Source organism: Diospyros lotus, chromosome 8 (assembly GCF_014633365.1).
Source record: "Diospyros lotus cultivar Yz01 chromosome 8, ASM1463336v1, whole genome shotgun sequence".
Classification (NCBI taxonomy): Eukaryota; Viridiplantae; Streptophyta; class Magnoliopsida; order Ericales; family Ebenaceae; genus Diospyros; species Diospyros lotus.
This window is the reverse complement of record NC_068345.1, coordinates 15,173,682-15,186,956: the sequence shown is the minus strand read 5'-3', so window position 1 is coordinate 15,186,956 and position 13,275 is coordinate 15,173,682. Positions and strand designations below refer to the sequence as shown.

General features: G+C 38.5%; 1 protein-coding gene across 1 annotated transcript; it reads right to left on the bottom strand.

The window, feature by feature from the left end:
- Positions 1–3,518: 3,518 nt before the first annotated feature.
- On the bottom strand, positions 3,519–4,466 carry LOC127808540 (uncharacterized). Its single transcript, XM_052347112.1, has 2 exons — positions 3,635–4,466; positions 3,519–3,535 (listed from the first exon to the last, which is right to left on the bottom strand). Exons 1-2 carry the CDS (start codon positions 4,464–4,466, stop codon positions 3,519–3,521), a joined length of 849 nt encoding a protein of 282 aa, XP_052203072.1.
- Between the last annotated feature and the right edge of the window lie 8,809 nt (positions 4,467–13,275).

Here is a 13,275-nt window from a genome sequence, read left to right as displayed (position 1 = left end):
AGATATCCATGTCATCTCAGGTCTAAGGACTAATGCAAATCCATAGTTAATATTAAATCATTGACCCGTGAGATAAAACCCATGTGATTTAATATTAATAGTCCCGTTCAGTGAACTCGTTCCTATAACGAGCACCCACTCGTCTTCCTTCTGTATCTTATACAGAGTGGTACGAGACCCACCAATCTTGTCTTTCGGTATCTTATACCGAACAAGGAGGAAGACGATGTGCCAGCCTTTGCGAGTTACTAATTATCCAAGTTAGGAACTCTATGGCCAGGAACATATTTATAGTATAACGTATTGTGGATTATCCGTCTCGATTATTCTTAACAATTAAGAATGGTATCCACACCTTATTATACTAAAGGATATTTATATGTTCAATTCAAATCATATTGCAAATTAAATTAAACATAAAACTTGCCATTAAATAAGGTTTAAAGAATTACAAGATCAAGCCCTATTGTGTCACTAGAACTGGTCTTAAGGGCTTATATCTAACAATCTCCCACTAGCCCAAAGACCATTCTGAATGGTATCTCATATTCCATCTATCTAGATGAGAATCTAGTTGCTTCTGGTTCATGGCCTTAGTCAGTGGATCTGCTGCATTCTCTGATGTATCTACTCTCTGCACATTTACATCTCCTCTGCCAACAATCTCTCGAATGAGGTGGAAGCGTCTCTTAATGTGTTTGGACTTTTGGTGAGACCTTGGTTCCTTGGCTTGCACTATGGCCCCATTGTTGTCGCAAAACAAGGGCACGGCAGACTCTATTGAGGGAACCACTCCAAGTTCTGTCACAAACTTCTTGATCCAGACGGCTTCCTTCGCAGCATCGGATGCCGCGATATACTCGGCTTCTGTAGTAGAATCGGCGGTAGTATCTTGTTTGGAACTTTTCCAACTGAATACTCCACCATTGCAAGAAAACACATAGCCTGAGATAGACTTTCTATCATCAACATCTGATTGGAAATCAGAATCTGTGTAACCTTCCACTTTAAGTTCTCTCGTTCCATATGTAAGAATCAAATCCTTAGTCCTTCTCAAGTACTTGAGGATGTTCTTAACAGCAATCCAATGTTGCTCACCTGGATTAGATTGATATCTGCTTGTAACACTTACAGCATGAGCGATATCAGGCCTAGTACACAACATCGCATACATTAGGCTTCCTATTGCCGAAGCATAAGGAATTCTAGACATGCGATCTCTCTCTTCTTGTGTTTTGGGACACAAATCTCGAGAGAGGTGGATTCCATGTCTAAAGGGCAGCAGGCCTCTCTTGGAATCCTCTATGTTGAACCTCTTCAACACTCTTTCTATGTACTTGGTTTGGGAGAGCCCTATCAATCTCTTGGTTCTATCCCTATAGATCCGAATGCCGAGAATGTAGGCAGCTTCTCCCAAATCTTTCATGGAGAACGTACTTGACAACCATAATTTTATTTTTTATAGCAATCTTACATCATTCCCAATGAGTAGGATGTCATCAACATATAAGACCAAAAACGCAATCGCGCTCCCACTAACCTTTTGGTATACACAGGGCTCGTCAACATTTTGAATGAACCCAAACAATTTGACTTCATTATCAAAATGAATGTTCCAACTCCTGGATGCTTGCTTAAGACCATAAATGGATCTCTTAAGCTTGCATACCTTCCCTGTTTGATCCTTGGGTGTGAAGCCTTCAGGTTGTTCCATATAGATATCTTGATCTATATAACCATTTAGAAAAGCTGTCTTCACATCCATTTTCCAAATCTCATAATCATAATGAGCGGCAATGGCTAGTAGAATCCTAATGGATTTAAGCATGACAACTGGAGAAAAGGTTTCCTCATAGTCAACATCTTGCCTTTGGCGATAACCTTTTGCCACTAGTCTTGCTTTGTAGGTCTCTACCTTTCCATCCAAGCCTATCTTCTTCTTGAAGACCCATTTACATCCAATAGGTACTATACCTCTTGGTGGATCTACAAGAGTCCAGACCTGGTTCGAATACATGGAATCCATTTCAGATTTCATAGCCTCTAGCCATCTTTATGAGTCTATGTCTGACATCGCCTCTCGGTAAGTGGTAGGGTCATCTGAATGATCATGGTCTCCTATTAAGAACAACTCTTGTTCACTTAGGAAACCATATCTCTCAGGTGGCCGAGGTATCCTCTCACTCCTCCTATTGGGAGGTGTAAGACTCAGCCTTGGCTCTTCACTTAGTAATTGGACATCTTGTGGGATAGATTCAGGTTCGGCGAACTCTTCACCAAGTTCTATTTTCCTTTTTGTTCCACCTTCTTGAATAAACTCTTTTTCAAGAAAAATGGCGTTTCTGCTAACAACTACTTATTGCAGCTCAGGAATATAGAATTCATATCCTAAGGTATCCTTAGGATAACCTATGAAACTACCCTTTAAAGATCGAGTTTCAAGTTTTTCTGATTTAAGCTTTTTCACAAAAGCTGTACATCCCCAAATCTTAACATGTTTAAGACTTGGTTTCCTATCAAACCATATCTCATGTGGTGTTGTAGGAACTGACTTGGAAGGTACTCTATTTAGAAGGTATATTGCAGTAAGAAGGGCATGACCCCATAGGAAAAATGGTAAGTCAGAATAACTTAATATGCTTCGGACCATATCTAATAGAGTCCGATTCCTCCTTTCTGAAACCCCGTTCAGTTGAGGTGTTCCTGGTGGAGTGCGTTGTGAAATAATACCCAAGACTTTAAGAAAATCTTCAAACTCGTGACTTAGATATTCGCCTCCACGATCTGATCGTAAGGCTTTTATCTTTTTACCAGTTTGATTTTCTACTTCAGCTTTAAAATCTTTGAACATTTCAAAAGATTCAGATTTATGTCTCATAAGATAAACATATCCATATCTAGACATATCATTTGTAAAAGTTGTGAAATATTGATAACCCCCTCCGGCCATTACATTAATTGGCCCACATACATCAGAATGTATGAGTCCCAACAATTCTGTAACTCTAACCCCTTGTCCAACAAAGGGTGATTTGGTCATTTTGCCTAGGATACAAGATTCACATGTTGGATAAGGTTCAGAACCCAATGGGCCAAGAAGCCCATCTTTCTCTAACCTAGTGATTCTATCATCCCCTATATGACCTAATCGATGATGCCACAGAATTTTGGGATTTGGGTTATCCCTTTGTCTCTTGTTATTATTCAATACACGCAGATTTTTATCATTATCAACAGTTACATTCAAAATGTAAAGACCATTGACAAAATTACCAGAAGCAATCAATTTATTTCCAAAATAAATCTCACAAACATTATTTTTAAAAGAAAATTCATAATTCTCTTTCACTAAAGCAGGAATAGAAATAATGTTCTTAAAAGCTCCAGGTACACACAAACAATTGTTTAAAACTAAACTATGTCCATGCAATAAAGATAAAGTAACAGTGCCAATAGCCGTGGCTGCAACTCTTGCCCCGTTTGCCACCTTCAGCACGATCTCATCATCTGCGAGCCTTCTACTTTGCTCCAGATCCTGTACAGAAGCACAAACATGAGTTGTCGCTCCAGAATCTAGAATCCATAAAGTAGAACAATGAGCAATGGAAAAAATACTCGTGAACTATCATCATACCTTGCGCTTCCTTCTTCAAGGAACTGAGGTAGTCTTTGCAGTTCCTCTTCCAATTCCCGTCCTTGCCACAGTGGAAACATTTTCCTTTGGCAATAGCTTTTCCCTTCTTCTTACTTATTGTCTTGGCCCCCTGTGGTACTTGTGTGGCCTTTTTCTTGCCTTTCCCCTTCCTAGTCTTACTGGAAGAGGTAACAGCCATCACAGTACCCATTTTCATGTTGCTTTGTGCCGTAATAAGCATGTTCATTAACTCAGCCGGAGTACACTCTATTTTATTCATATAGAAATTCGATATGAAATTTCCATATGAATCTGGAAAAGACTGAAGGATCAAATCAATTTGGAAGTGAGGATTCAACTCATCCCCCAAACCCTTCAACTTCTCTAACAAGGAGATCATTTTGAGAATGTGTTCTCCCACTGATCCTCCCAGAGACATCTTTGCCCTAGATAGTGCCTTAGATATCTCATATCTTGCACTCCGACTTTGTTCACCATACAACTCTTGTAGGCATGTGATGATAGAGTACGCGTCAGGCATATTCGCATGTTGACGCTGTAATTCATTACTCATTGAAACAAGCATATAACTCCTAGCAGTGAGATCATCATCTCGCCACTTGATAAGAGTATCTTGCTCCTCCTGAGTAATGTTTTGAGAAACACTTTCCCCTCCATCATCATTAGCAGGCACGGGTACAGGAGCATCCAATACATAAGTAATTTTCTCCAAGTTCAAAATCAGTTTCAAGTTTAAGAGCCAATCATTAAAATTTGGTCCAGTTAATTGGTGCTTGTCAAGATTTCTTATAAGTGGGTGCAATGAAGCCATTTGATGTATCTGCAGAAAATAAATAGATTATTAGATATCTTGTTTTCCTTAACTATTTGACTTTGGTCTTTAAATCAAACAGTGCCTCCCACTAAGTTTATCAGATTCCTTACTCCCAATGAAGGAAAATACGAATTCACGTTGGCATGAATTCCAGTGGGTATTTGGATTCTTATCAAACTTATTATTCCTCACATAATAGATTCTTGGAATAATAAATTCAAAAAGTGGACAACTCTTGTCCAGTACATCTCATGTACGGCCCAAATATTATTTTGGCTCCTAGTCCAATGTACCTCACATAATAGTTTCTTGGCAATTGAACATGGTTAAATTATACCATCACGCTGACAAGTCTGCACAGTTGAATATCGATCCCCTCACATAATAGGTTCTTGGGTCTCAACATTTGTGTATTCCCGTCTCATCAAATGATAAATAGAAATTAAAAACATTTTAACCAGTGTGCAACCCCTATGTATCCATAGCCAGTCAACACACGAATCAAAATGCCCTAATCTCTACCGTGATGGAGAGCCCCGATTAAATTGCCTTAACTCTTAAGGTCTAATCGGTTACAATTTAATTTTATAAATATGGGAGATTTTCAGTCTAATTTTTAGGTCTCACTTTACACATGCAACATTTTAAACATCATACATCAACTATGTAAAATAAACATTGCAAAATATAGTTGATATAGTCATGGACTCAAACATGCATTCTAAGCATGTTCCAGCCATTGGAAACGTGCGGTGCATACGTAGGTGCATAAAAGGAAAACTGCTTATAACTATTACAAGCATAACCCGTTTACATAGGGTCTTCGTTTCTTTGATTGTTTCATCTTTGATGACTCTATTTCACGTCGTGCCTCCATTGATTGAATCATCGCTTCTACATTTAATATAAACTACTTTTACAATAGAATAAAAGCTAAAATAAAATTAAACAATTAATTTTACAACCGTTATCCAAAAACGGCAAATCTCGACACGCAGGCCATCAAATAAAATAATCCATACATCCACACAACACATACATCATCTATGTAGTGTCCTAACTCCATGACCAGTATCGAAATATGACAAGGCATTCACAACATGTTATTTAACAATTAAAAGCATATTATAAAATTTATATGATTGTCGGACATGTGTATAACATTTATACCTTAAGTGCTTTGAAAAACATTTTTTTTTTTTTGAAATTAAATTTGCTGGAAAATATTTAAAATAAATTAAAAACAAAAAATGAAAAGGAGGGGTTGTCGCACGCGCACGGTAACGCACTCCATGGGCGCACGTGCATGGCCGCCTACCCAAGGCACACGGCCATGCAGGTCGCGTGGCCGGGCCCTTGGCCCGGCCCATGAACGCGGCCAAGGCCGCGCTCGCGGGCCAGGCCCGCGGCAAGCAAAGGGGAAGCGGGCCCAGCCCGCGTTGTGCCCTAGGCGACCGCGGGCTATGCCCGCGCCACGCACCTGCACGCCACCACCTTAGGCGGTGGCTCCCTTTCAGGTGGCTGCCCAGCAGCCACCTCTCACCCCCGTGACCACCGTCGCCGACCGCGACGGCGGTCGCAGCAGCGGCCATGGCCGCGCTGCTCAACAGCGCGGCCTTCGGCCATGGGCGCCGCCCAGCAGCGCCTCTCCCTCTGGCGACGCCACCCAGCAGCGCCGACCGGCCTGCCGGCACCGCCCAGCAGTGCCGCGGCCATCAACGCCGCCCAGCAGCGGCAGCGGATCGAATCCGCCTCTTCCCTTTTGCTGTTTCTATTTTTTTTTTTTTTGCTACAAATATATATATATCATATATACATACATATATTGTTTTGCATTCCCAGCAAACAATGAAAATACAATATATTTATTTGAAAATTTATTTTGTTCTTCCAGCAGAATGTATTTTACGTATATCATATATACACAATTATTTTGATTCAAAACACTAAATTGATGTCCGACAAACACATAAATCAAAACCATAAGTTTGAAAAACGATGGCTCTGATACCACTATTAGAAAACATTGATCTGATCATACCCAGCGGAAAATAAAATCTGATTTTATTGGTATCACGTTTTTCAAATCTTACGGTTATGTCGAAGACATAAAACGAAAAGTTACCTCGAAACGAAATCTGTTTTCGTTGCCGATAACCCGCCTGATATCTCCCACGCGTGAGATGCCGAGTCGGTCCACCCGAAATCGTCAAGACTTCAATAGACTTGAGAGAAAAAGGGACTCAGAAATTTTCTCAAAAATTTCCGTTTTGATTCAACTAATTGATTCATTGGATTTTAGGTTTAATGTTATATTTATAGACAAGAAACCCTAAAACCCTAAATGCTATTGGGCCGGGCTTCAGGTGCTAGAAAAAAGCCCAATCCAAATTAATAATTAAATAAATAATCATATTACTTATTTAATTATTCTTATTTCTTAAATAATTACATTTATAATTTAGTAATTCCATAATTACTAAATTTGCCCATTTTTCTTTTAAAACGACTTCTATTAGGTGAGACTTTCTGGGTTCACAATTAAATTGGCAACGAGAATTAATCAATTATTAATTCTTGTAAAATATGAGTGACATCTAGCAATATGTCATGATTACCCAATTTAATGTGAAGCGAGAATGTGAACCTTATACTACAGTGCCCTGCAATACAGTCCCTCTATCATACTATATCCTGACGAGATATGAGATCACGGTCAATAGGTCAAATCTCTCGATCTCGTCGTATGACCAAATCCAATAATCACACTTGACTAATATGACACAACCTCTACGGAATCCAAATTCCGTCGTCATATTACCTCGGCCAAGGATTTATCGTCAAGTGACCACTGGATCGCATAGGATATCTTCCTCGTATATCTCGAGATGATAGATTCCATGTCTGATGCACACATACCTCGTGTGTCACTGAACTAGGCACATAGATACGTACGGCTATCCCTGATTAGGACAACCATATAATATTGCTGATATCCTAATCCACTAACACACAGATATCCATGTCATCTCAGGTCTAAGGACTAATGCAAATCCGTAGTTAATATTAAATCATTGACCTGTGAGATAAAACCCATGTGATTCAATATTAATAGTCCCATTCAGTGAACTCGTTCCTATAACGAGCACCCACAAGTCTTCCTTCTGTATCTTATACAGAGTGGTACGAGACCCACCAATCTTGTCTTTCGGTATCTTATACCGAACAAGGAGGAAGACGATGTGCCAGCCTTTGCGAGTTACTAATTATCCAAGTTAGGAACTCTATGGCCAGGAACATATTTATAGTATAACGTATTGTGGATTATCCGTCTCGATTATTCTTAACAATTAAGAATGGTATCCACACCTTATTATACTAAAGGATATTTATATGTTCAATTCAAATCATATTGCAAATTAAATTAAACATAAAACTTGCCATTAAATAAGGTTTAAAGAATTACAAGATCAAGCCCTATTGTGTCACTAGAACTGGTCTTAAGGGCTTATATCTAACAAAAATGTGATGCCAATGCATGCAATGCAATAAAGTTAGGGCTTTCACATACTCACAACCACTTTGGTTTGAGGCTTAAACCTACCCTACCCCACACAACCTCATGGCCATAGGTCCTTGAACACAAACAACATGCTAATGCACACATATTTGCTCGTGAACCATACTTACAACCTTGCAAAGTCACCTTCCCATGGGGCTATCCCTTACCTTTTCCATTATTTGAAGCTTTTAAACCCTTCTTAGCTTCATTCAATCCCTTCTACCCAAGAGATCCTTGCACACAAAAATAAATCCATATTTCAAGAGAAGAAAGAGAGAGAAAAATCTAGCCTTCATGGCTAAGCCACAAAACAAATCTTACCTTTCATTCTTCATTTTCTTCTTCTTTCCCTCTCCAATCTTTCCTTTCTTTTTCCTTTCTTTCTTCAAATGGCCAAAGGAAGACAAGTCTTCCTTACTTGCCATTATATACTAGATCTCCATCTTTCAAGAATAAATCCTAGCCATTGGATTTATTTGATGAGAATAAATCCTCACCCTCCAAACTAACACAATCCATGGCATTAGGTCTCGCTTAATATCCACCATTGGATTTTATCTCACTTTACAAGACAATCTTAGCCATCCAAATGAAGCACAATCCAAGTGCTTTTAAAAGCTTTAATCTCAACCATCCAAAGAAAGTGCAATCCATGTGCTTTTAAAAGATTTAATCTCAACCATTCATTTCTTTAATATTTGGCAATCCATGCCATTTCTTCTCTTTAAATCCCCATCATTGGATTCATTCTCTTTTCAAGAATAAATCTCACCCATTGGATCTCTTGAATTTTCCATTTCTTTCCCATTTAAATTAATGAGATTTTTTTCTGCCATTAATGCATGACTAATTTATTTTCTTTTTGAATTTTCTTTTAATCCAACACCATCATGCCTCTCATTAAATGCTTGAAAGACTAATTAGCATTTCTTTTGTATTAATTTAAATCTCTCCATTTATCTTGGACCACAAAATGCCATGTGTCACTCTAAGACACCATACTTGGCTTCCAAGCTTCCATCTCAACCATCCATGTGGCATTACCACATTAATTCACCAATTTAGGGAAAAATAATTATTTTCTCAAATAGTTGAATATCCACTATTTTCCCATTTTCCACAATTTAATTCCTTTATGGAATTTACTCCAAAACTATCGAAAATACCCTTTGTGAATTACTACTCCCATTTATCTCCTAATTTTTACAAACATGGGAAATTAATTCACTTCCATACTTAATTCCACCTAGGAGTTATTTTTAATTTACCAAAATACCCTTTATTGGACTTCACTATCCAAATTACCAAAATGCCCCTCTCATAGGGCACCATTATTCTCAAGGATCCATCACCTTCTTAAGGGCATTTTTGGAAGTTTCTCACTTCCTTTCTCATTCTCTTAACACCAGGAACACTAAGTGTTACAAGCAGTTCAGATCATTGTTCACGAGTGGCACCCATAAGTGGGAGCGGGGCATCACACTTATCAAAAGTCAAGTTCTAAGGAAACAAAATAGGTTTGAGGCTCAAAAATAATCTCACTCTCATCTCTTAGAAAATGAATATTCTCAAGCATAGCATTCAAAATAGGAAACTCAACTAGAATTCTTGTACTATCATGTTTAGCATTCAAAGCAATTGAGTGTTTTGAAGCTATTGAAAGAAAATTCAGAGCAAGTAAAAATATGATCAGAGTAAATTTTTGTTCACTCAGAATGAACGAAAATAGGCTAAAATGCTCACAATGGTCAATGGTCTCCACCTTTGTTGAGAATTCATGTAATGCACTAATTAACTAATCATAACATCTTTTGATTTCATGCTACGACACATGGAACATCCAATGCATGCAAAAATCTTTATTCTTAACTCATACAGTTCTATTTTCAAACAAGAAATCAAACAAGAATGTGCAGGCTTTGAATTCAGTTTAATATATATCCAGTATCCAAATCTAATGCATAGAGCAGGCAATTCAGTTAATTCAAAAGGGAAAGTGCATTTAAAATTTTTGTAGTTCATAGGTTTGCCAACAAAATTAATCATGAAAATACAACTCTATGACTACTCTATACCATCAATGGCATCATTAGAAATGGTGTTCTCCTTAGTGGAGTCACCAGAAGGGGTCTTTGACAAGGGACCGGCAGCATGAGGAACAATGGAAGAGGATGGAATGTCAGAATATGGAGGGGCAACATGCTCGGGCTGGGATCATGTCCCTAATATGGAAGGTACACCCTCTGCATCTCGCCACATGTCAATGGTCTTCTGCATGCAAGTCTCAACCTCGGCCAACTTAGTCTCTGTAGTCTTTTGTGGTGGTTCTTCAACTGATGTGTCCAGTAGCTGACCCACCTTCTGGTCCAATACTTTGTAATGATCATACATGGTCATCACTCCTGAATAAATGACCCTCTGCCTCATCTTCAACTCCTCAAAAATAGCCTCCTGCCTCTCCTGCACCTTCTTCAATGATTCTTCCAACAAGGCCCCATGCCTCTCTTGCCTTCCCTTAACTAACTCATACAAACCTCTTAATGAATGCTCTTCCTCCAGCCTCTTTGTCTGGGTCTCCTGCAGTGGTGATTCTTGAGATGTTTCTTCTTGTTCTTCAACCAACCTGCCTGATGCTTCTCTTCTTTCAGGTGTTGTGACCTCTAGCCTCTTTAATTGCCCCCTACTCCTATGTGTGGATGTTGGGTTAATCCTATCTATGGGGTTGATGACTTCATAGGTTTCCTTCTCCTTTACCCCATTCTTCAACACATAATACGTAATCAGCCCTCCAAATGGTAATCCTCCCCCTCTATATGCATTCTTGGCCACTAAATCAATAGTATCAAAAATGTGCTTAGCCAAGTCAATTTGCAACCCTAGGATCATCTTCCCCATGAATGTGGCTTGCTTCACTAAGACAGTGCTAGTAAATGCATGAGGCATAAAGTGTGAGAAACTAAGTCTATGTAGGATGATGCATCTAGGGGACAAACTCTTTTTTGGGAGGGTAGGACCTAACCATATTGCATCACTCTTTCCTGTCAAAATACTAGCCAAGTTCTCCTTCCCCAAATCCACACTTGACTCTTTAGGGTCTCTATGTGATGCCTCTCTTGGAATTTGGAATGTTTCAGCAATAACAAAGGGCCTTAATTCAATTTTCACCTTCCTCACTTCAGAAACTAAACACCTATTCCCTGAGTCATCTCTGCTACTAGTCACATTTGCATAAAACTCTTTAACTAGGGGAATAATGGCCTTGTGTTGGAATCCCACCCACAACTGCCATCCCTTTGCCATGATCAAAGGCAATAAATCACATGGGGGTCCCTCAAATTGCTCCAAAACAATCCCTCTCTCACACAAAATAGGCCTCTTAGCATATCCCTCCTCGTAATTTTGCTCAGCACTTGGGCTAATGAACCTTGTGCTAGAAAATGGTGGAGGTTGTTCTATGGGCTCACTGGCAGGCGGATCTTCCCTTCTTCTTTGCCTCTTTGGTGCCCTAGAACTCTCCCCTACAATTTTGGATCTTTTTTGCTTTGGGGGCATGGCTTAGTTTTGGGTGTTAAGCCTAGGAAGTTGGTTGAAGGCTTCTATCGAACATTTGGTGAGTAGAATTTGGTTCCTTCTTTCTCCTCTTCTTTCAATCAACCAACCAATCCTCTCCTACTCACATCAATCTCCTTTCCACCATCAAGCCAACAACTCCTTCACCCAACAATATGCTCTTCAAATGTAAACAATTTAAACAACCCTTACCTCTCAGTTGTGGTCTTCAAAAGGTATTCGAACGTGAGCTTCCCAGATTCAAATGAACAATCACTGTACTCCAACCTTGCCAACCCATGATAATCTTCAATTTGATGCTCAGGTGATGAATGGAGATGATTTGAAACAGATGATGAGGTTTTATATGGAGGTTTCAAGTGTGTTGGATGAAGTGTCGCACGAATTGAAGAGGAGATTTAAATTCAATGGGGTGCATTGATTTGAATTAAAGAGCGGTTATGAAATGAACAAAGGCATCATTCCAATGATTTTTGGTTTATTCGAATGATAGAGGCAGATTCGAATGATCGCTGGGCGATTCGAATGAGGGTTGGTTATCAGAACAATGGGCAATAGGAGATTCGAATGAGCAAGGGTTTATTCGAATGTTTGCTGAAGGTTTTTAAATAAACAGATGCCTCATTCGAATGTGGGCAAAATTCATTCAAATGAATTTTAAATAGTAACCTGGTTATTGAAGGCTTTGAGCCGCTAATTAGAATGCAATAGTAACGCATTCGAATGAATTTCTTAGACATTCGAATGACTATGAGGGTCATTCGAATGTTTTCGGCAATATGCTCACTAAGGACAAAGGGCCATTCAAATGCACAGCAGTCATTCGAATGTGTAGAGAAAAAAAAATGTTCTTTTTATTTTTTTATATATTTTTTCTTTTCTTTTTTATTTATTTAAATAACAAAAATAAATCAAACAAACAAAGCCACATTCGAATACTAGAGATGGATTCAAATGAAGGTCAAGTTATTCGAATCAACATAAGGCTATTTGAATGTTCTTTGAGGGCTATCTAAATGATCGAACACTTCATTCGAATGAATTTGTCTCTCATTCGAATGAATTTCAAACAGTAACCCACTCAACAAAGGTTTTGCATAAGGTATTCGAATGCAACAATAACGCATTCGAATGAATTTCACGGACATTCGAATTCTTATAAGAGCATTTGAATGGTTTTTGCGTTATGCTCAATAAGGCCTTATGGGTCATTCGAATGTACCTAAGTTCATTCGAATGCTGCAAAGGTCATATGACTATGCTATTCAAATATCAAAATTCTCTCCATTTTTTTTCTTTTTTTTTTTGAAATGGACTACTAACTAAGACTTAATGGAAATAAATTACATCAAATTAAATAAGGGCAACTTAAGCAAAAATAAAAAATAAGCATGGCTCAGGCATAGGAACAGATATACCTTATTTCTTCTCACTTTAAACAGCATGAAATAAATCAGAGGGAGTTGGAAGAATACTTGGTAGTCTTCAATGCAGATGTGAATCTATGAGCTTGCTACAATACTAAAATCAACATAAAGAGTACGAACAACACATTAAAACAAGACATCATATTTTTTTCTCTTTTTTTTTATATATACAAAAAAAAAATCTTTTTTCATTCCCTGGATCAGCAAGATCCATGCTCGTTTCCTCATTAGACAAGAGCTCAAGATA

What these genes read in the sequence shown, in the direction of transcription:
- LOC127808540 (XM_052347112.1), bottom strand. Translation starts at nt 4,466, where the DNA reads ATGGCTTCATTGCACCCACTTATAAGAAATCTTGACAAGCACCAATTA.